The 24794-nt window shown below is 45.9% G+C and overlaps 1 protein-coding gene across 31 annotated transcripts in view; it reads right to left on the bottom strand.

Moving 5' to 3' along the window:
• The window catches only part of MAP4 (microtubule associated protein 4), a 1839191-nt gene that overhangs the window by 300026 nt on the left and 1514371 nt on the right, over positions 1-24794 (bottom strand). For all 31 annotated transcript variants that reach the window (XM_078662502.1, XM_078662520.1, XM_078662498.1 and 28 more), the window contains one exon: positions 22136-22455. In XM_078662502.1, the coding sequence (XP_078518628.1) occupies positions 22136-22455 (320 nt within the window). The remainder of the gene's footprint in view (positions 1-22135; positions 22456-24794) is intronic.

Below are 24794 nucleotides of genomic sequence, written 5' to 3'. Positions count from 1 at the left end.
CACATTCATTAACACAAGTGTTTTGAAACTACTCCTAAAGAATCGAAAATGCATACTGAGCCAGACTGCACAGCAGTGCTTGTTAAGGTGGTTAATTTTGACAAGAAGGTCTGCTACTTCAACATTTACCTGTTATGTTCCTTGCTTGGAAAGTGGGGAGTTGTTTATTAATTCATACCACTGATTGACCACTAGATTTACAAATAAGTGTTTATTTGTCTTCATCATGGAACCTCCACTGATATTCAATAGCATCTGAAGTGGGTAGCAAGTTCTTCACCACAAACCCTGAAGACTGCAAACTAGAAGGAAACACTAGAAAATAATGAGAATGAACTCAGGCCAACAAGTTGGGTAGAGACGGCAGACCCACCAAAGAACTCAGGCCAACAAGTTGGGTAGAGACGGTAGACCCACCAAAGAACGCATGCTAGCAAGTTGGGTAGAGACTGCACACCCATCAAAGTGATGATTATGAATCAGTGTCAAATAAGTAATGTGTGGTCTCTCCAAATCTCGCATGGCTCCCTATGAATTACAGTAATGGGGTCAATTACTTTCAGGCGGCAAGGTAAGAAGTGACCTTATTGCTGGGGAGTTTGAATTCCAGGAGATTCAAAGCATCAAAAAGGCCTGGTTCATTTGAAAGTCAGATATGACTTTTGGATCGAAGAAAAGGTGAGTTCTTACGCATACTTTATTGTGATAAAATACTGTGTTAGGCTGAAGGGCAAATAAAGAACAAGTTACTTACCTTCGGTAACTATATATCTGTAAAGGACATAGATCAGTTATAGATTCCTTACCTTAGAATTACCCCCAGGCGTCAGACTGGATCTGGAGAATTTTTCATCAGCAGTACGCCTGCCCGTTGAAAGGTGGCGTCGGTCGGCTCTGCGTTAGTTGTAGTTGCTGGGATGACAGCGCTGTAGCTACTTAGACGCCGCCCTCGTGCACGGACGTCAGTTCTTTTACACCACATTCCAGGCCAGAAGTGCAGAGCCACGCAAGAGACTGACCATTGGTACACAAAACTAGGGCCCTGAAAAGAATTCCCAAACCCTAGAAGTCAGTTCGCAGAACGGGGAGGATGGGTGGGGTGGTAAGGAATTTATAACTAATCTAGGTCTATATATCATTACCAAGGTAAGTAACTTGTTGAAAGAGACAGTTATAGATTCCTTAGCATAGAATATATACCCCATCAATACCAACCCCGGAGGTGGGTCTGCGAACCAAGTTCACACCAGAAAGTCCGGGAGAACAGAACGACCAAAGATGCAGTCTTTCTGGACCTGGCTGTCCAGGCAGTAGTGTTTTGTGAACGTGTGCAGAGATGCCCATGTAGCTGCCTGACAGAAGTCATTGAGGGGAACGCCCCGTCCCAAAGCAGTGGTAGCTGCCGTCGCCATAGTGGAATGGGTGCGTAATCCCACTGGAGGCTCCTTCTTTACCAAAGAATAGCAAGCTTTAATGCACAAAACGACCCACCGAGAGATGGTCAGTTTGTGCATGGCCCGACCTTTGTTGGCGCCCAATTGACTAACAAAGAGCTGGTCGTACACCCGGAAGTGTTTGGTGCCAACCAATTAAGAGGAAAGCGCACCTTTTGGATCCAGACGGTGGCGCCTCTTTTCCTCAGAAGGATGCAGAGGCGGAAAGAAGGCGGGCAAAGTGATGGCTTGACTAATGTGGAAAGAAATAACCACTTTGGGAAGAAAGGAAGGTCTGGTTCCGAGGACGACCATGTCCAGTTTAACAGCCAGAAAAGGAGGCTTGGAAGAAAGTGCTTGGAGCTCACTCACCCTGCGAGCAGAGGTGAAGGCAACCAGAAAGGCAGTCTTTAAAGTAAAAATTCTGAGAAGACAGTTATGAAGTGGCTCTAAGGAAGCGCACATAAGGTAGGTAAGAACTAAGTTCAAGTCCCACTGAGGCATTACGAAGGGAACAGGAGGCAAAAGAGGAGTAATGTCCTTAAGGAAGCGATTTACAACAGGGGACTTGAAAAGAGAAGGCTGATCAGGAAGCCTAAGAAAGGCTAGAATGGCTGTGAGATAGCCTTTAAGAGTGCCCAGAGCCCTGCTGGGCCAAAGATAGGAGGAACAAGAGAACCTCAGAAAGAAGGGCAGAAAGGGGATCCACAGCCTTTGCTGTGCACCATGCCACATATCTGTTCCATCTGCAGGAGTATACCATCTTAGTGGAGGGACGCCTAGCTGCCAAGATAATATCACAGACTTCGGGAGGAAGGTCAAAGGCTGTCAACTGTTGCCGCTCAATCTCAACACAAGGAGGTGGAGGCTGGACAGGTTCGGGTGGAGGACCGTCCCCTGCTGCTGTGACCGAAGATCCTCCCGAAGAGGCTGTCAGATCAGAGGATCGATGGCCATGTGCAACAGCTCGGGATACCAGACTCTTCATGCCCAATCCGGAGCCACAGGGATGACTTGGGCACAGTCGCGCTTGATCTTCTTCAGCACTCTTGGGTCGAAGTGGTATAGGCAGAAAGGAGTATAGAAGACGGTAACGCCACTCGCAATGAAAAGCATCGCCTAGTGAGTACCATCTTGGAAATTCCAATGCACAGAATTGCTGACATTACACGTTCTCTTCGGTGGCGAACAGATCTAACCAAGGCTCTCACCACTGCTGAAAGAGACATTGCGCCACCTCCGAGTGAAGACGCCATTCCTAATCCATCATGCACCGGAGGCTGAGTTCTTTCGCCCTGGCGTTCAGGGAACATACCAGGTGTTGAACCACCAGGGATATGCCCTGATGTTCCAGCCATGTGCAGGGACGAAGAGCCTCTTGACATAGGGTCCACGACCCCACCCTGCCCCGTTTGTTGCACTACCACAAGGCAGTGGTTTTGTCCATGAAACCCTGTACTACTCTTCCCTGGACAGAGGGAAGGAATGCTTTTAGTGTTAGACGGATAACCTGAAGCTCCAGAAGGTTTATGTGGAGCCCTAACTCCGCCGGAGACCACAGGCGGCTTCTGATCTCCACCTACCCCATGTGCCCGCCCCATCCCAGAAGTGATGCATCGATCACCACTGTGAACTCTGGTTGGGGAAGAGAGAGGGATCTGCCGTCGACCCAATCCTGGTTCGTTAGCTACCACTGCAATTGGTGTGCAGTGCCCTCCGACATCTGGACGCAATCAGACAGGTTCCCCTGCTGTTGAGCTCACTGGAACTTCAGGTCCCACTGCAGAGCCCACATATGCCATTGTGCATGGTACACCAGCAGGATGCAGGAGGACCAGTAGCCTTAGGGTCATTCTGACTGAAACCCAGGATAGAAGCTGAAAGATCAGAAAAATAGCCCAAATATCCCCAAATATCCCGGACTCGCTGTTTGGGGGGATAGATCCGAAACTGTGTAGTGTCCAGAACCACTCCGATGAAGAAGTGGGAGACAACAGCCTGGGGCGAGCCTGCCTTCAACAGCCAGTCGTTGAGATAGGGGAACTCTGGAACCCCTGATCTGTGCAGATGAGCTGTGACCACCGCCATCACTTTCCTGAACACTCAAGGGGCGCTGGTATGGTCGAAGGGGAGCACTGAAAACTGAAAATGCTTGTGGCATATGGTGAATCGTAGGTAACACCTGTGGGCTGGCAGGACGGGGATATGAAAATAGGCATCCTGCAAGTCCAACGCTACCATCCAGTCACCAGGGTCCAGGACAGACAGGACCTGAGCTAGCGTCAACATTTTGAACTTCTCCTTCCAAGGGAAGCGGTTGACGTTCCTGAGATCCAAGATAGGATGCAGGCCTTTGTCCTTGTTCACCAGAAAGTAGTGGGAGTAGCAACCACGACATACTTCTGGGGCAGGTACTCGTTCGATGGCTCCCTTGTCCAAGAGAGCCATAACTTCCTGTTGGAGTAGGACCAAGTGATCCTCCGACATGCGATAGTGCTGAGGTGGCATGGATGGAGGGGTAGTCTCGAAGGGGAGGGAGTAGCCCTTCAGACTGTTTGCAAAACCCACCTTTCCGACCTGATGGTGCATCAGTGGGGGAGGTGATGGTGAATTATGCGACCTACTGGCGATTGGTGGCCCTGAAAGGTCGGACTAGGAGGGTTTGGAGGCTGCTGCAGAGGGGACTGTGGTGGAAAGGCCCGCCCACAGGCACCCAGAAGCCCGGCGGTAGTTCCCACGTCCCTGGCCGTGCAGGGGCTGGACAGCTTGCGCAGGCCTGTGGCTCTGGGCGGGATGTGGCCGGGCACCTCTTCCATAGCCACGAAAGGGGCGAAAAGCAGACCGCGCAGGGCGGGTGGTGGAGAGGTCCAAGGACTTTGTCGTATCCCGAGAGTCCTTAAAGCCCTCTAGAGCGTTGTCTGCCTTGTCGCCGAACAGGCGACGACCATCAAAAGGCATTTCGTTAAGAGTGGATTGGACATCCCCTGAAAAAACAGTCGATCTCAGCCAGGCATAGCATTGAAGGGCTACCGGCGTGGAAATCGTCCTGCCTAGCGATTTGTGGTATCCAGTCCACAGCGAATGGTAAACTTTGCTGCGTCTCTCCCCTCTGCAACTGCACAAGAGAGTACGGGGCGGGCCTCTTCCGGGCACTGGGGCAGCACTTGCGCCACCATATCCCACATAGAGCGGGTGTAACGGCCCAACAGACATGCAGTTTTACCAAACGCAGTCCCAAGCTGGAGGAAGAAAACCAACATGGTCCAGCTTTTTGGATTCCCTATCAAGTGGTGTGTTAGGGAATGCGCCTTTGGATGTGGAGGCTTGGACCACCAAGCTCTCAGGGGTGGGGTGTTGGGAGAGGAAAGTGGGGTCGCCCGGGGCCAGGCAGAGGCGTTGGGCAATCATTCTATCCACAGGACCCCCTGTGTTGGGCCTTGACCAGGTGCCCAAAAGGATGTCAGTGAGGGCTTCATTAAACAGTACAAACAACAAACATGGTGGTGGAGGGTCTGGGGAGTATTTAACCCCTTCGATGCGGATGACAAAGCCAGCTCGTCATGGGCGTTACCTGCACTACGCGGATGACGAGCTGGCTGTCACAAACCGCGCGTTTTTCAAAAATCAGCGCACAGCGGGGAAAACCCGCTAGCGCGGTAGCGGTTAAAGACTAGCCTAGGTTAAACTCCTCTCAATCATTACATTAACAACACAAAACCTAGGGGTCTGAAAAGGAGGAAAATAGGAACCTCTGCATCAAAAAGCTGGATGTCTAAATTAGTACAACCAGGGTTTGTCTAGACTCACTAGTTCTGACTCAGGGCCGGAAAAATCACAAGAGTAAATCAGTAGTGATTGTGGTGGAAACACATTCAGGATTCCCATCAAAGGATTGTATGATCAATATTATCATTTGGTCATCCTTCAAGGGTCAGATGTCTCTAGATCATTGAGACAAGGATCGTACCCTTATCAGAGAGAAGGGCTTCGAAGCAACAATCACTTCTGGACCAAATGCTATAGATCTGATGAGATTAAGTGCAGTGCAAACAAAAACTGTGAAAGTGGTGAATCTAAAATAGGATAGAGTACCGATAGCAGAACCTTTTTATTGATGAAACTGCCTCTTCCTATTAAAAACAAGAACAGTGCAGAACTAAATGCAGTTTAACCAAATACCTGCATGGGGGCCAACATGTTTCAGCCTCTTGGGAATAGGACCCTAGGCTTTCTTCAGGGCCTCTGTTCTATCTAGTAGATGCTACTGCGTGTAATAACTAACATGTGAGAGTAAATCATAATGACATAAAAGGATATGGTTTTCCGGCATCTGTTTAGTGCTTCTCTGTGTCAACTGGTGTTTCATACATCTATAATAACAATCAAAAGATGGATATATTGTTAGAAAACTCATTGTGCCCAAAAGGGGACTCTCCAGTGGCATTAAAAACGCCCTATAAGACAGTATGTACTCACCCAGTTTGTCCGGGGAACAGACCTCACCTCTCCTGGACCTAGCTCAGGAACTGTGAGACCCCGCTCTGTAAAGGCAAGAATGACTAGGCTATAAAAACAACAAGAAGGGAGACCTTGTCTGTTCCATTCTGTGTAATGTTAATATTATTAGCCTAAATTCATATAATCTCCCTTTAGAGACCAACTCTTCCCTTTCATCATAGCTCCAAAGAATTCGCCCACTAAGGACAGAAACCCTTCAACCTCTCCACCAGAATCCAGAATATTAGTCTCCAAACTCTAGAGCAATCTAACAAATTAATATACTTGATGATCGTTCTGTAATCCATACTTAGAGAAAAGGGTAACAGATATATTGATTTTTAAAAAAAAGGGGGGGGGGGAGAAGAGATCGTGTAGTGTCTTCTCCTGCCGATGCTTACCTGTCCGTCGTTGTCTCGAGCCTGTACTGAGTTAGGGGGAGCCAACGAGAACAACCGGAAGGGTCAAATTTAAATGGTCGAGTAGGGGACCAATAGAATGCTTGTTCTGTTGTTAGTATATTTAGGTGCTCGAGTTGGAATACGAACACTTAACGCAATCTCATTTAATGATACAACGATTCCGGAATTTGTTAAAAACAACCTTACTTATGGAAAAGCGAATCCTTCCTCAAATCAAAATTAGCCCATTTTCGTAAGGACCAGCTCCGTACTCCCGCGAGATCGAGAATGAACTACACTGTGACATCATCCATTCCGTAAACTGACCCACGATAGGAAGTCTTGCGAGAACGGAGGAAAACTACAAAGATACGTCATGCGCTACATACTTGTAGTTCAAACGAGTGTCAGGTGGAAGCGCTGAATATGCATAGGAAGTCTCGCGAGAATGGAGGAAAACTACAAAAGTGCGTCATACGCTACGTGCTTGTAGTTCAATCAAGTGCAGGTGGAAGCGCTAAATATGCATAAGTATTAACATGTATAGTGCATAACTGAAACGGCAAGAAATATAATATGAGTCTATGTACATGTCTTGGAAGGATACTTATTCACCAAGATAGAACTTTAATAAGTCAACATTCCTCGGGGTGCGCTTAGGCACCAGTTGGTTCTATTGAGACCTAGGTGAAAATAAATCATCTCACCGAAAAAGCTCAAAATTATAGAAACCCTTTCATTTAAGACTGAACCAGGGTATTTCGTCGTTTAATCCTTGGCTGTCGGTGTGTAACTTGTATACCCATTTTTGTTCTTTGTAAAGTAGAAACTTGGATACATCACTGATGTGGGAAGGGATTTTGGGGTTTCTCTCGGGCGAGTACTCGCCCGAGAGAAACCCAAAAAAAACGTCAGTGCTCTGTGGGATCTACCAGCTGTAACCGGAAGCCACCCTTGTGGTGGTTGCTCGGTCTGCTAACAGACATCTAAGGTGACGAGTGTCGACATTGGCACCAATCGACCCTGGGAGTTGAGGCAATTTACGAATTGCAACAGCTCAAATCTGATTTATCAACTGAAGTGTCCATGCAATGAGCGATATATTGAAATGACCACTAGAAAGGTCCGAATGCGAATGCTTGAACACAAGAGCACCTTCCGGTGCAAAAAGAGTGTCTCCCAATTGACCAAACACTTCATACAATACAACCACGGGGAATCAGATTTTACGTGGTTAGTCCTGGAAAAGCCCTTCATCCCTTCCCACATCAGTGATGTATCCAAGTTTCTACTTTACAAAGAACAAAAATGGGTATACAAGTTACACACCGACAGCCAAGGATTAAACAACGAAATACCCTGGTTCAGTCTTAAATGAAAGGGTTTCTATAATTTTGAGCTTTTTCGGTGAGATGATTTATTTTCACCTAGGTCTCAATAGAACCAACTGGTGTCTAAGCGCACCCTGAGGAATGTTGACTTATTAAAGTTCTGTCTTGGTGAATAAGTATCCTTTCAAGACATGTACATAGACTCATATCATATTTCTTGCCGTTTCAGTTATGCGCTATACATGTTAATACTTATGCATATTTAGCGCTTCCACCTGCACTTGATTGAACTACAGGCACGTAGCGTATGATGCACTTTTGTAGTTTTCCTCCGTTCTCGCGAGACTTCCTATGCATATTCAGCGCTTCCACCTGACACTCGATTGAACTACAAGTACGTAGCGCATGACGTACCTTTGTAGTTTTCCTCCAATCTCGCGAGACTTCCTATCGTGGGTCAGTTTACGGAATGGATGATGTCACAGTGTAGTTCATTCTCGATCTCGCGGGAGAACGGGGCTGGTCCTTACGAAAATGGGCTAATTTTGATTTGAGGAAGGATTCGCTTTTCCATAGGTAAGGTTGTTTTTAACAAATTCCAGAATCGTTGTATCATTAAATGAGATTGCGTTAAGTGCTCGTATTCCAACTCGAGCACCTAAATATACTAACGACAGAACGAGCATTCTATTGGTCCCCTACTCGACCATTTAAATTTGACCCTTCCGGTTGTTCTCGTTGGCTCCCCCTAACTCAGTACAGGCTCGAGACAACGACGGACAGGTAAGCATCGGCAGGAGAAGACACTACACGATCTCTTCTACCCCCCTCCTTTTTTTAAATCAATATATCTGTTACCCTTTTCTCTAAGTATGGATTACAGAACGATCACCAAGTATATTAATTTGTTAGATTGCACTAGAGTTTGGAGACTAATATTCTGGATTCTGGTGGAGAGGTTGAAGGGTTTCTGTCCTTAGTGGGCGAATTCTTTGGAGCTATGATGAAAGGGAAGAATTGGTCTCTAAAGGGAGATTATATGAACTTAGGCTAATATTATTAACATTACACAGAATGGAACAGACAAGGTCTCCCTTGTTGTTTTTATAGCCTAGTCATTCTTGCCTTTACAGAGCGGGGTCTCACAGTTCCTGAGATAAGTCCAGGAGAGGTGAGGTCTGATCCCCGGACAAACTGGGTGAGTAAATACTGTCTTATAGGGCGTTTTTAATGCCACTGGAGAGTCCCCTTTTGGGCACAATGAGTTTTCTAACAATATATCCATCTTGTGATTGTTATTATAGATGTATGAAACACCAGTTGACACGGAGAAGCACTAAACAGATGACGGAAAACCATATCCTTTTATGTCATTATGATTTACTCTCACATGTTAGTTATTACACGCAGTAGCATCTACTAGATAGAACAGAGGCCCTGAAGAAAGCCTAGGGTCCTATTCCCAAGAGGCTTAAACATGTTGGCCCCCATGTAGGTATTTGGTTAAACTGCATTTAGTTCTGCACTGTTCTTGTTTTTAATAGGAAGAGGCCGTTTCATCAATAAAAAGGTTCTGCTATCGGTTCTCTATCCTATTTTAGATTCACCACTTTCACAGTTTTTGTTTGCACTGCACTTAATCTCATCAGATCTATAGCATTTGGTCCAGAAGTGATTGTGGCTTCGAAGCCCTTCTCTCTGATAAGGGTACGAACCTTGTCTCAATGATCTAGAGACATCTGACCATTGAAGGATGACCAAATGATAATATTGATCATACAATCCTTTGATGGGAATCCTGAATGTGTTTCCACCACAATCACTACTGATTTACTCTTGTGATTTTTCCGGCCCCGAGTCAGAACTAGTGAGTCTAGACAAACCCTGGTTGTACTAATTTAGACATCCAGCTTTTTGATGCAGAGGTTCCTATTTTCCTCCTTTTCAGACCCCTAGGTTTTGTGTTGTTAACTTCATTAAACAGTAGCAGGGGCTCCGAATAGCTCGCTGCTGGTTGAAGCACCTCTGTCAGGAGGTTAGTCCTAACTGCCACAGCAGGTAGCTCGAGGCTGAGAGCTTCGGCCGCCCTGCGCAACACCACTGCGTAAGACGCTCCTTCCTCCGTAGCCAAGGTACGGAGAGGTATCCAGACCACTGGCTTACCCCAGTTCCTCTCTCCTGTCGGGTTTTTAACCTAGCTAGTCAGTTAAAAGATTCTCCAGAACCCCCACCCCCCCACAGTCCTCCTCACCCTCCTCTGGCTGCCAATCTGGTCTCAAAGAGCTAGGGTAGAACAGGGGCACAAAAGTACCTGTCGACGCCGGTCTGGCTCTGTGTCTTCATCGGGTTGGAGGCCGGGGTCGACGCTGACTGGGGACACAACTGGCATCGGCTGCGGACGTGGTGCCGGTGGAATTGGTGTTGGGGAAGGTGTAATCAGGTCGACCGGTGCCGATCTGGGCCTGGATCCATGGGGGCCCTGGGCCGACGGAGTCAAAGGACCAGCGCCCCCAGTAGAGTCCGTGGGGCCTGAAGGTGAGCCGGCGGAGTAGGTCTGCCCAAAGATGCCAGCTATCGCTACGTAAAAGGTGCGAAGCTGGGCAGGGGTCGCTCTGGATCCCGGGAAGGGAGGGAAATTCGGAGTCGACCCTTGGGGCTCCGCACGCGAAGCCGTGGGAGAGACACCACCTACATCCCTCGTTGCATCGGCCGACCGACGGGGAGAAGTTAAAGAGCAACGTTGCTTCTTCGACTTCTTCTTGGGCTTCGACTTACCTGAGGAGTGCGAAGCCTTTGAAGAAGACTGGTAGTGGTGGTGGCTCCGCTTCCGGTCCCTCGACCACCGCCCCCCCCCCCCCCACACACGACCGGGACCTCGAACGGCACAGAGCCGACTGCTGGGCCTCAGAAAGCTGAATGGTGAAGGACATCTGTGAGAAGCAATAACAGCAGCCAAACAAACAAGTATAAGAAACCTAAAGGCCAGATTTTCCATCCTGCTATTCTAGAAACCAAATGCAGCATCTCTTTTACTTGAAGGTCCTCTTGAATCCCTCACCACAGAAATGTAGTTGGAAACAATATTAAGATAACCATGTTGGATGTAATAAGAAGCCAAGCAGTAAAGCTCCGGGATGTGAGACTGTGGAAAATGATTTTGATTGAAATGCTGGACAGGAGATCTGATCTCTAGGGTCGCTTTTTCAATTTAAAAAGGATGTTGTCTGAAGAGTCAGCATTGCCCACTGCAACAATGCCATCTAGCACTTCATCATCCAAAGCGTATGTTCAGTTTGTTTGCTTCAGTGTTCTGAAGATCTGAAAACACTGTTGTGATCTGCATATTTCAGGCAAGAAATAAGCTGTAATTCTTTTGAACCACCCAATTTGAAAAATTCTAGATTCTGTGTCCCCATTTGCTCAGATAATACATAGTACTGCTCTCTGTATGAGCATTTCTAAGGTGATAAGACTGCACTAAAGCCCACCTTGATCTTCGCATTTTCATGCATCCCAGGGTCAGTGCCCCAGCTACACACCAAGGCATACTTGACTATCAATTGTGGGGTTGTAATAACAGCTCACATAAGGAGATGTATTGGAACCACATTTTCCTTAGGGGCAACTGCACAGCTGCTGGTGATATATTCAGCATGTCCTCTCAAGTCTTCTATGATCTGGCACTACTGGTGTTATGAATAGTCTAGCAGTCATGTCAGGTCGAGCAATCGCTTGGAAAATTGCAACCATTCTGTACACAACTCCACCCAAATAATGAAGTACTTAGATTGATGTTGTTGCGATCTTGTTCTCTATCTGGAGTCTGTAACGGATCATGTACAATGTTGATGCCTTCTGCAAGTCGTGCATTAACTTTCATCAGCCACTCCCTCTAAGTACTGGTGATGAAACATTTCATTTTCAGAGATCTCAAAGTCTTCAATCATTATCAAGCACTGGGATAAAGCATATGGGTCAGATTTTAAGACACAGAACATCTCTGTCCAGGTAATTCTATTTGTCGATCTTACTAATGCAAAAAAACTTTTTAGAAGATTGGTGTATGGAAATGTATAGCATGCAAAGCTACCTCTGTAAAAATAAACTTGATCCCTTTATAAATAAAAAAAAGGGCGCATTGGGTAGCATATGCCTTAAGACATTGGGTGGCGCAAAAGAATATTTTCAAAGAGATATTTTAAGAGGAAAATATGTCTAAAGGCACAGGTGAATCCATTAATCACTGCTTCACAGAACTGAAATACAATTTATTTACCGGATTTGCTGATATTCTGGGTCAGTGGAGCTCCTGAATTAGTTAATAGAGCTGTGTCAAAATGTTCTTAACAGATGATGCCCAAATGAGAATTTATTAGAAAGAACTTATACAGAAAAATACAATTGATGGTGTTCAAACATTACACACCGTGTTGAATGTTGGCTATGATTGACACCGGTTTCTTTAGACACACTCATTAGCTTTTTAATATTGCAGATACAGGCTGAGTTCACTGAAAACATTTTACTAGCAATAACGGTGCTGTGAGGCTCCACCTTTGCCCAAGGTGCTGCACAGGATAGATATAACACTGACAACATAAATGTTGCCCAGGCAGATCACCTTCAGTTCCCAAAATTGTGTAGCTCAGTAGCAATCAGCACATCTGATTGAGTGGAAAACGGTGGGAGCACATTATCCACTACAACAAACACTATTGATAGTACTTAACATCTTTTAATGCAGTGATCTCTAATGGAGAGCAATGAAATCTGGATTAAGTATAGATGTTTATGATAACCACTGACTATGTAAATGAGTTGAATTAAGATTCATGATATAAAGCTGTATCTTGCATAGGCATCCTTCAAATTGGGCATGGATCCAACCTTCCTGGACACAACTGTCCTAATAAATATGATTCCCTTAGCTGATTCTTCATCCACTAAACACTATTCATCAAAGCCTATCTATTTGGACGCAGAACCACTGATTACGAACAACTCTACAGTAATTGTATTTTAATCAAGGCAATAAGTCAAACATAGGTTGGCCCACGCTAAGCCACTTATACCAGAACTTCTATGGCGGCACTGGTTGGACAGACCGTTGATGAGACTTGGTAGATCAATCACCAACAACCATGTTTGGCAACATAAATGCCACTTGCCTTGCAGCTAACGCCAAACTTGAAACAAGAACCTGTTGCCTTTCAAGATGTGGCCTGATAAGGAGAAAGGAGAGACTAGATGGCTCACAGGGGTATGGCGCTGGGTCCCACGTGGTCCAGAAAATTTGGAAACATCACGAGGATATATTAAGTATTGTAAAGAATGTCACATGTTGTATTTTTGGTTGTATGATCATTTGTTTATTCTTCAAGAAAAAACAATGAATAAAAGAATATATTGGAAGTCCCATAAGGGCGTGAAATTATTTCTCATGATACTCTGCAATGCATGAGGCCATCTAGCTTTAAATAATGTATTATTTGGTAGCTACACCTTTGCAAGCACTCACAGAAAAGATAAAAAGCTCTGTCTACATACTGTAGTCCCCAGTTCTGGAAATATGACCAAGAGCCATTTGTGGGTGTGGCAGTGACGAAAAGGCTGGCAAGTGAAAATACCAGTTTAAATGAAGCTGTCATCACCAGAAGAAACATGACTTTTACAGACACAATGTTCTTCCAGAAGACAGTTTGTGATAAACCAACTACAAAGCCTTAAACTTTCTTACCCGCTTGGCTGAAGCTAGTGCAACCAGGAAAACAGTTTTAAGAAAAATATACTGAACAAGAGAACCGCACAGAGGTTCAAAAGGTAGAACCAACAATGCAACACCACCAATTAGTGGTTCCAATGACTATTAATATGACACGTTCTGGAAACCACATTCACAAGTGCCTTAAAAAATTGGGATACCAAATGACGGATGGCCTGGTCTGATAACAGATCTTCAATTTACCACCGCCATGAACTCTTGCATCTTACCACTGTGAAAGAACCACTGCACTTTATCCCATGGGGATGAGTCACATCTACCTAAACAGAGTAGTGGTAGAGTATGCTTACTTCTTGGTTGTGGTAGATGTGGCACAGATCTTTTACCCAATAGTGTGCATTTACTTCTGTTCTCTGCCAGGTGTTACGGAAGAAACAGATTCCTGGAAGAGATTACTCAAAGTAGACAGAATAGGAGCTTGAGATGGACGCTTGGATTTATGTCACTAGCTGCCAGTAGAACTTGAAAGGTAATTATGTAATTTACTCAGACTGCTGATAATCTTAGTCTCTTTGTCAAATGACAGTTGAGCATGGTCTTTTCAATTTAACAGCTGAGAGCTAGGGTGTGAACTGTCTATTTCTCTTTTTATTATTAATGAACTCATTCATTGAATGTTTTGTCATACGGTGGATTTTCTAACCAGGAATTCGATAATCTACTGTTGTATTTCATCTTTTTTTAAGGCTTTTCTAAACCAAGAAAAGAAATATAGTCATTCACAGTATTAGTCCGGGTGGTGATTTGGTCAGACAATTCGGGAAATATGCTCTCCAGGATAACTTAAGAGGTTGCTTCCAGTCAGAGTGTGACGTGCTCTGTTACCTTAAAATACATCTGCCTGCAGTGCTGTCTATATGCAGAGTTGGAGTGTGCTGCCTTGTTCATTTCATGTGGGAGGCATAATTTTTACGCTAAGTGCTATTTCTCTGAAAGGTCTTATGTTCTTTCCAGGGAACTTGTTTCTTGTGACGGCTCAAGGAGAGCTGGTGTTTTTCAAAGAGTTCCTAAAGAGAAGGCCAAGATCAACTTGACTTCAATACCATTTTTACCTATGCATAGACACTAAATGTCTAGACATAACATGCTTGCTTAATGGCATTTTCTTTGTTGCAGATTGCCTCGACTTCAGATCCCAAACAAGTAGGGGTCCACTTCAACACCTAACCTCTCAGTGTTCAGTGTTTTAAAGAAAGCTCACTGATGATCAGTCTCAAGGCTAGGTTATTTGATGTTGATAACTGATATCACAAGTTTCAACCTCGACTGGAAAGAAGGCCTGCATCATATCTTCCATCATTTCCTCCTTTCCTCCGAGTCCTCTGAGATTCTTAACTGTATTTTCTTTTTATAAAGCAATGACGTGGATGGAGGTAGGAGCTCTCCTAGGGTTTTGTGCAGGCTAAGAGTAAACTACAAGGAGGTTCTTCTATTCTCCTGAGCCAATTCTCCTTTTTGCTGTTCCATGGCCTCCTAGATTGGTTTAGCATATTTCACATTCTTTGACTATAGGCAGTCATGGATGTGCAGAATATACAAGCCACCTGGATCCTTTCAAGATTGCTTATTGCCACATTACTGGAACTTAAACTATGAGGGGATGGACATTTTAAAGAGGAAAATGAAGAAAATAAAGCCTCTTCAGAAAAATGAGACAACAACCCACACTAAACCTATTTGAATGAAGTTGTATGTGTTCAGGGATGCTTTGACTTGAGAAAAATTGCAGGGGTGGCCTCCTCGTCAGAGTGTATGAAGAGAGTCGAATGCCTCGCCATGCTGGTCCACAGTATATTTTCAGAGATTGGTTGGCAGCTGCTGAGACGTCGAAGGCCATGAGGGCATTTGGTCTCGGTTTGCAGACACTGAGGAATGTTGTAATCAGGAGGATGTTTGGTGACTTTCTACTGCATCTTCGGCAGCAAAGAACAAGTTACTTACCTTCGGTAACGCTTTTTCTGGTAGATACAATATCTGCCTGTGGATTCTTCACCTTGTGAATATCCCCCTGCGTCAGCAGCATTCGGAAATTCTTTTTGTAGCTTCGTGCCGACGTGGACGACGTCACAGAGGCAAGGCATCGCGCGCGACTCCGCTGACGTCACCGACACCATAATAGGCCCACGCCGGCGTGATGACATCAGTTCCGCTCTTTTTTCCGTGCCTTCGAGGCACACGGACGGACCGTTGACAGCAGAAATATACACAGTATACAAATGTCAAGATAACACACATAGTGTGAAACCAAAGAAGGAAACTAAAGCATAATAAACATTTCCTTCGATAATAAAAATTCATACAATACAACAACTCAAGTATAGAAGAGTGGACAACGGGGAGGCGGGTGGGTCAGTGAGGAATCCACAGGCAGATATTGTATCTACCAGAAAAAGCGTTACCGAAGGTAAGTAACTTGTTCTTCTGATAGATACATCTGCCAGTGGATTCCTCACCTTGTGAACAGAGTCCCACAGCAGTCCCCACTCCCGGAGGAGGGTGTCCACTCTCCTATACCAGAAAATCCTAGTGGACAACGCGCGCAAAGTGGCCCTCCCTCCTCACTTCGGTATCCAAGCAGTAATGCTTCGCGAAAGTGTGGAGGGAGGCCCAAGTCGCCGCTCTACAAATATCCTCTGCCAGTGGATTCCTCACCTTGTGAGCAGAGTCCCACAGCAGTCCCCACTCCCGGAGGAGGGTGTCCACTCTCCTATACCAGAAAATCCTGGTGGACAGCGCGCGCAAAGTGGCCCTCCCTCCTCACTTCGGTATCCAAGCAGTAATGCTTCGCGAAAGTGTGGATGGAGGCCCAAGTCGCCGCTCTACAAATATCCTCAACAGGAACACCCCTAGACAAAGCAAATGTTGATGACTTTGCTCTAGTAGAGTGAGCTCTTATACCCTCTGGAGGGTCCTTACCCGCCAAGGCGTAGCAGATCTTAATGCAGAGGATAATCCACCTCGAGAGCGTGCGCTTGTGCACCGCCTTCCCCTTCTTGCAGCCAGCAAAACCAACAAACAGCTGGTCATCCAACCTGAACTCTCATGTCCTGTCCAGGTAAAAGCTCACCGCCCTCTTAGGGTCCAAGCGGTGTAGTCTCTCCTCCTCAAAGGTATGGGAGGAAACGCATAAAGGAGTTGCGAGTCCCAACTCAACTGAAACGCGTCCCCCAAAGCTCCCTGCATCGGAAACTGGAGGCTGCAGAATGACGGGCAGTGAGCATTCTCACAAGTGGCAAACAGGTCCACCTGAGGAGTCCCCCACGTCCGAAAGACGTGACTAACTACCTCTGGATGAAGCCTCCCCTCGTGGTCGGCGGAGAACTGCCGACAGACTGTCTGCACGAACGTTCAGAACTCCGGCCAGATGATTTGCCATCAGACAAATCTGATGGTCCTGAACCCAGGACCAGAGACGCAGAGCTTCTCTGCAGAGACACTGCGACCCCACTCCTCCCTGCTTGTTGACATACCACATCGCGGTCGTATTGTCCGTCAGGAACTGAACTGACCGACCGCGAAGGGAAGAAGGCCTTGAGCGCCAGACGTATCACCCGCAATTCCAGAAGGTTGATGTGAAGCAACCTTTCCTCTGGAGACCAAAGACCCTTGATCTCCAGGTCCCCCAGATGAGCACCCCACCCTAGAGTGGATGCATCCGTTATCACTGAGGCCACCGATTGAGGAAGTGGAAAAGGCTTTCCTTGAGAGATTGCCTTCCACGCTCCACCAAGATAGATCCGCTGCAGTTTCTCTCGAGATCCTCACTGACTCCCTGAGGTCTCCACCATGCTGATACCACTGCCTGCGGAGACACCACTGGAGTGCCCTCATGTGCCAGCGTGCATGGTTAACCAACAGAATGCAGGAAGCCATCAGACCGAGCAGGCGAAGGACCTTCAGGACTGGAACAACCGCTCCATTGAAAAACACAAGAATGATTTCCTGTATGTCGCGAATCCTTTGAGGAGGAGGGAATGCACGACATACAGTTGTGTCCAGTACCGCACCTATGAACAGGTTGCGCTGGGAGGGCACCAGGTAAGATTTGGGTACATTTATCGAAAAACCCAACCTGTGCAACAACTGAGTTGTCTCTTACAGATGATGGAGCACTATCTCTGGAGACTCTGCTTTGATCAGCCAATCGTCCAGATACGGGAATACAGGTATCCCCGACCTTCTGAGATGTGCTGCTACCACAGCCATCACCTTGGTGAAGACTCAAGGTGCAGTAGTAAGACCAAACGGAAGGACCGCAAACTAGTAGTGTTGCGATCCAACCGTGAAACGGAGATACTTTCTATGCGACTTCAGGATTGGGATATGAAAATACGCATCCTGCAAGTCGATCAACACCATCCAGTCTTCTTCCAGCAGCGCTTGAAGAACCTGTGCAAGGGTGAGCATCTTGAACTTCTCCTGCTTCAGGTAAAGGTTCAAGATCCTGAGATCCAGGATCGGACGGAGCCTGCCATCCTTCTTGGGGATCAGAAAATACCGGGGAGTAGCATCCCTGACCCCTCTCCTGCTCTGAAACCACCTCTATTGCACCCTTCCTGAACAGAGCCAGGACTTCTTCCTGCAGGAGCAGCAGATGGTCCTCCGAACAATAACCCTGGCAAGGAGGGTAATTTGGGGGAAATTCCCGAAAGGGAAGAGCATACCCATTCTCCACGAGATTGAGAACCCAAAGATCTGATGTAATCAATTCCCAATCTCGTAGAAAATGGGTAAGCCGGCCCCCCACTGGGCCCACATGATCCGGAATAGCGGATCTAGGGCTGCTTTGCTGCGGTGGTAGGGGGCTGGGAAGGGGAAGAGGAGGAGGAGGAGGAGGAGGAGGAGGCTTGACGACCTCTAGGACGAGCCCGCTGTCTGCCTCTGTACGACTTGTACAGCGTATTTTGCTATTGTTGCGGCTGCTGCTGTAGGAACGAAAGGAAGACCTGCCAAATCCTTTGAAGCGCCTTCCAGTAGTACACCTGGTCTGAAGGCCTAAAGATTTCGCTGTGGCCCTACTGTCTTTGAAACGTTCTGAAGCAGCGTCAGCCTTCTTGCCAAACAATCCTGACCCATCAAAAGGCAAGTCCATCAAAGCAGACTGTACATCTGCTGAGAACTCCGATGTCTTTAACCATGCAGCTCTTCTAGTGGCCACGGAAGAGCCCATGACTATTGCCACCGAATCAGCCGTGTCCAGCCCACTCTGTATAACTTGTCTCGCAGCAGCCTGAGTGTCCGAAATTACTTCCTGAAAGTCCTTTCTATCCACCTCAGGAATTTTTGGCACTAACTGCTTCACGGAATCCATTAAGGCATGGATGTATCGTCCCATCAGACAAGTTGCATTAGTAGATTTTAATGCCATGCTGGCTGAGAAGACCTTAGCTGCCTGATCTTGCTTCCTGGACTCTTTTTCCCCAGGAACCTGCGGAAAGTCACCCACAGACTTCTTTGAGCAGGCAGCCTGCACAACCAGACTCTCAGGAAGAGGGTGTGTTGACAAAAAGTCCGGGTCACCAGGTGACACCCTATACCTCCTCGCTACAACCCTTGAAACAGCAGGAGCTGTCAAAGGCTTCTTCCAGACTTCATAAATGGGTTCAGCCAAAGCATCATTAAATGGCAGCATAGGTTCAATAATTGAAGAAGGCGAGTGGAGGACCTCAGTAAGAATATTAGACTTGTACTCAGCAGTGGGCAGAGTAATGTTCAACAAGCCCGCAGCCTTTTTAATAACAACGTGATAAGGCATCACATCTTTGGAAGGCACGTCTGACACAGAAGCCAAATCCCACTCAGGAGACCGTTCAAGTCCACTGGCCTCTCTCAGGTCATCAAAAGGATCATCAGAATCCTGTAACTCTCCTTCCTCCACGTCAGCATATTGATACCTCTCCTCCTCCAGAAGTCTCCGGGCTTCAGCCTCGACCTCTCCTTCATGAACGAAGTCGACGGATTCAGAACCGACTCCGCTGGGGTCGGAGCCGGCGTCGAACCCGAAGTCGGGCGAGGCTGTTTTACCAGAGGCCGAATGGGATCCTGCATCGGAGTCGAAGGCCTCGGCTGAACTGGAAAAGGCACTGCGGTGGAAGAGTCGGCATGAAAGGCATAAAGGGCGCAGGAGCATAAGCCTGGGGAACACCCAAGTTATACGCCAAAGGACCCGTGGGACCAACAGGTGCACCAGAGGGGTACATTGCCCTGGAGTAAACCCCAATCATTGCATTCAGGAACTGGGATGGATCCTGACCTGGAGCCGGAAAGGCTGGATAAGGGCCCCCAGACTGCTCTCGAGGGAGCGGAGTTGTCTCGACGTCGATCTCCTTCTCAGGCTGTGGCACCGGGGTCGACGAACCCGCTGGTACCGGAACCTCGCCCTGACCAACCTCCTCCACCTCACCTTCATCCTCCTGACCAGAAGGATTGGACGGATCCGGAGAAGGGTTCGCTTGCTGCTTCGGTGACTCAGGCGAATTCGCACGCGAAGCCTCACCATCGGAGTCCTGGGCTTCCGACGCCGAAGCCTCCGCTTCTTTACGAAGTAGCCTCACTTGCGACTTCGGCCTTAAACTCGAGTCCTTCTCTGAGTGATGACGTGACTCATGGCTCCTCTTCTTGTGCTTCTTCCTCGAGGACTTGGAAGCATGAGCAGAAGACTACTCCGAGCGCGACCTCGATCGAGACCTCGAACGCCGAGACCGAGACTTCGAAGTCTTCTTATCTTTCTTACTTTTAAGCTTGGCCACGAGGAACTTCGTCTCCCTCTCCCGAAGGGCTTTCGGAGTCATCTTCTTGCAAGATGGGCAATCCTCGACGTCATGGTTGGAGCTTAGACATTAGACGCAGCACTCATGCAGGTCAGTAATGGACATAGTCTTGCCACATTCCCCGCAATCCTTAAAATCCAGTCTTCTTCTAAGACATTTCGACAGAAGACAATGAAACAGAGAAAATAACTACAGAGTAACAAAGTTACGACAAAGCTACTGTCGATCCCTAGAAAACCGTTAGCGTCGACGACGCGGTAAAAAGGGAACTGATGTCATCACGCCGGTGTGGACCTATTATGGTGTTGGTGACGTCAGCGGAGTCGCGCGCGATGCCGTGCCTCTGTGACGTCGTCCACGTCGGCGCAAAGCTACAAAAATAATTTGCGAATGCTGCTGACGCAGGGGGATATTCACAAGGTGAGGAATCCACTGGCAGATGCATTTATCAGAAAGTTCATTAGGACAGCAGGCAGATGGGTGTGCGCAGCATTGTTAGTGTTGGCCACAAAGTAATTAGGTGGGTTTCTGAGCAGGTGTACTCTGGGCACAGGGAACTAAAAAAGGATGGGTAAGCCTGCAAGGTAAGCAGTCCAAAAGTATTCGTGGACTCTGTTCCTACGTGGGTGGACCCAAATATCATGCACAGGGAAAGAAACAAAAAGAGGGGCAGGGTGGTTAAGCATTTATGTGCGGTGGGCCTTGGAGGAGAAAAAGATTGAAGCACAGGCCAGGACAGAGAAGAAACAGGGCAGGGGTTTGTCCCCTTTAGCCAATTAAACCATGAGAACAAGCCGAGGTAAGGGAGCTACCTAGAATAGGAAGGAGAAAGGGCCTACATATAAAGATGTCCTGGCCAGACAGAAGTTGATATGGATAAACTATCCTACTGGCGAGCGCAATGGGAAGGATAATTAGAACAATTATGCAGGGGAGCATACCTTGAGTCTTGAGCTACACCATCTATGCTATCAGAGTCAGTAGAAACCCTGCATTTGTCATATACAGGGAAGTTGTGAATTTTCAGTTATTTTGAAGACAGGAATACAACCTTAGCTGAAAAAAAATGAAACCAACTACAGTATTGGTATTTAATGCATAAAGAATCATAACCAATTCAAACGTTCTCCTTGGTTACATTCCAGGCACCTTCCTATAGGATCATATTGCAAACTTCCAAGAAATTACTTTCAACTGTTGACACAGAGCCATCTGAGTCTAGAAGGTCAGCCTCACAGGCCTGTAAGTTACTCAGTACCTTTTTTTTAATCTATGAAACTGAGCAGCCTATTTGCCCTCTTTTGTGCACTGGTCCATATAGCTCTTAGGTTTTCACAATCTATGAGTAAGAGGCACATACCGACCAAGTTTGCATGGTGGCACTTTTAGAACTTGTTATATTACTACATAAATAGGAATACAAATAGAGAGCAGATGGAATACTAGGACTGAATACTTACACTTAAAATCAGGACATTTGAACACTGACTCTGGTAAGGCATTAATGGCATCAACTAAATGTAAAAATAAATCAGCAAGATTATTTCTGTAGCATAATAAATTGTTACTTGCCATGAATGCAGGTCATACAAATCCTCGTAGTACAAGCATTCTAGTGTCCTTTTGGAAATACTGCTTTTTTATTCAAAGGGTGCAAACATCACATAATACCCTAATGAATATATGCGAGTTAGAAACCCTGTAGGAAAATTGTGGCATACCTTAGTTCAGGCACACGTGCACCACAAAGACTATTTGGGTTCAGAATAATATATGCACCCAAATCATCCTTATCCATATACACAGATGAGACCTTACTTAGCAGAAAAAGACAAACTATATGAAGATAGTAATGGCAAGTTTTTCATTGAATACTTCAAAATAAATAAAATGGATGTCACAATATGAAGCAGTCACTTACCCGGCCACCACCAGGCTGGTGCTTCAGGTTATCTGTTGAACCAATTTTAGAGCGAACGTTCTTTAGGTCAGGGGCTGGTACCGAGCCTGGGCGTGCTGTTTTGGGTACCACGTTAACTTTAGAGACGGGGGCTTTGGCTGAAGGTACTTTCTTGCCATCTGTTGTAGAATTGGATTCTGGGATGGTTTTCGTCAAAGGCTTTGCAGGCTTGGGCCGGTTGACAGGAGCTGCAGGCCCATAGTTTGTTCCTGGGGAGCTTGGGGTAGTGGCATTGCTCTTCCCAGTAGTAACCGGGGCAGTCTTCGGTCGGCTCAAATCAGCTACAAAATAATTCACAAAGAGGAGGAAAAACTGTTAAAAAAAAGTATGCTTTTTTATCCCTTCAGTTTCAAGCCTGGCAATTGTGTACTCTAAATAAATGGAATTCGATTCTCCTTCACTGCCACAGAACGTACGTCTCCCTGCCAAGCAGATTTTTCTGATTTTGTGTTTTACCATTGCACAATGACACAGTGTAAATGTGCACATTTTGCACAAGGTTCTCAATTGTATTCTGGAATACCACTGCCATTTGAGAATGCCATTTTATGTAGACCATGCATTTCATGTGTATACCTGCTTAAAGCACCACTAGAGTCTTAGCTTTAATGGAAATTTACACATTTATTCTAAATGTGCTTCCTTCTTATCCCTGTACGCTGCACATTTAGCCGAACGTTTCAAGTAAGTGGGCCCTCGATTTGAAGTTGGCACAACTTTGTGAAGTGAGCTTTTTACCAGGGCTGGTTATATCTTTATTTAAAATCTTCTTCCCAATCAGGAACCCCACATGAAAGTTCTTGCTCCTTTCACGTTAGCCCAGGCAGATCACCATTTAGAGAACATCTCCCAGGAGTCTTTCACCTGTAATTAGATTGTAGATGTACAACCGGGGGGAACACCTATGTCCTGAGTGTACTGACGTCCTGTCATACAATCAGGGGCATAGGTTGGTCAGTAAAATTGAGGGGTGTGAACTTCAGATTTTCCAACAATCACGAGGATATAGCGTGTGAAAATACATTACATGAGAAAAAAGTTGTGAGGGGGTTAGGCTTAAGGGACAGTGCATATTGTAAGGAGTACTTACAACACAATATTTTGTTTGATAAATCAACATTTTTAAGGCCTTCAAACTAGACATGAGTGTTTATGTAAACCTCCTAGGTGAAATCCGAGAGACACCTCACCATAGCTGACTGAAAGCACTTGTACTCAACTATTTACTACACAATACATTTTTTAGGGGGGGGGGGTGAACACCCCAAACAACCCCCTGAATCTACGTATCCCTACATACAAGACAGACTACCTCGGAATGGCAATAAATGAGCTCAAGTGCAGCAAAAAGTATTGAGAAGCCATCCTTCCAAACATGCATGCTGGTATTTGTCTGGCGAGACCAATGTTCAGACTTTCTAGTCGTCGGACAAAAAACAGAAAAAGATACCGGTGTATCACATTAAGACAACCCATAACAAAGTACTAAAGTAGTTTCAAACTTACTTCTCGTAGAAATATAAATTAAGAACCCTTGTTAAGTCAACCGGTAGAGGAACCACCACAAGTTTGCTTGTTACTATCAGTGTACAGGTCGAACACACAAAAGTGTTTGGCTATATCCAGTACTCCAATCGGAGGCAACAAAACTGGTAAGCAAAGATGTGCCACAAGTGAGAATTCCTGCCATAATATGGCCTGCATTGTCACACAAAGCAAAAATATATGTTATTAAATTAAAAGTTTAAAACAGACTAAAAATAATACTTGGAGTTCTGGGGTTGAAACTAGCCATAGGCGTTACCTTTAGCTTTTAAGGAGCAGAATAGTCACCCACAAGGACACCCTAGACTCCTAGATTAGAGGCACATGCAGCACAAATGTTTACTAAAGCCTGTGCATGACTATAACCCACTAAAATATGTTGTACGGCATATAGGTCTCATTCATCTCTCTCGACTATTCTTATCGACTATTCTTATCTACTATCTTGCTAATTTAAAGTTTTGCTTTTGGTCATCAGATAAGGTGGTGGATTCCATAAATTCCTCGATCTGCTTTATGTCCTTCCATCCCGTGATTTTATTCAGCTGAAGCAGATTTAAGATCAAGCAGTAACTCGACAGACGGATAAAAATAGGAGATAAAATATTCAGATTGAGAACTCATTTTGCCTTTTTAGGATTTACATTGCTTATAATGAATATGCATTTTTTTAAAAATCTGCAGCCATTTTGTATTCCCATCAAACACTTAGGCTTGCACTGTACTAGCGCTTTAAGCATGTTTTGCCTCTGTGATTATTATTGGCACTTGTAAGAGAGAATTCGCAAATTACTAGATCAGCATCTGAGAAATGTACATTATCTGGAATTTTTCATAGTTTTCTCAAAACTTCTAATGAGAAAGCTCTAAACCTGCTGAAACCCCAGCTGTCTTGAGTTTCGTTTCAGTCACGTACCTTTTCCATGTCTGCTTTTACCACACAAAATGCAAACAAAAAGGATGGCGGCAAATAAGCCATGGTTACTTTTAGTTTAATTCAAAATACTCCACAGGATGTACTATGGTAGACTGAGACTGTATGCCATATGAACCGTTTGGAGTAGCTCCGTGATCC

Source organism: Lissotriton helveticus, chromosome 10, assembly GCF_964261635.1.
Source record: "Lissotriton helveticus chromosome 10, aLisHel1.1, whole genome shotgun sequence".
NCBI classification, from domain to species: Eukaryota; Metazoa; Chordata; class Amphibia; order Caudata; family Salamandridae; genus Lissotriton; species Lissotriton helveticus.
This window is presented reverse-complemented; position numbering and strand designations above follow the sequence as displayed.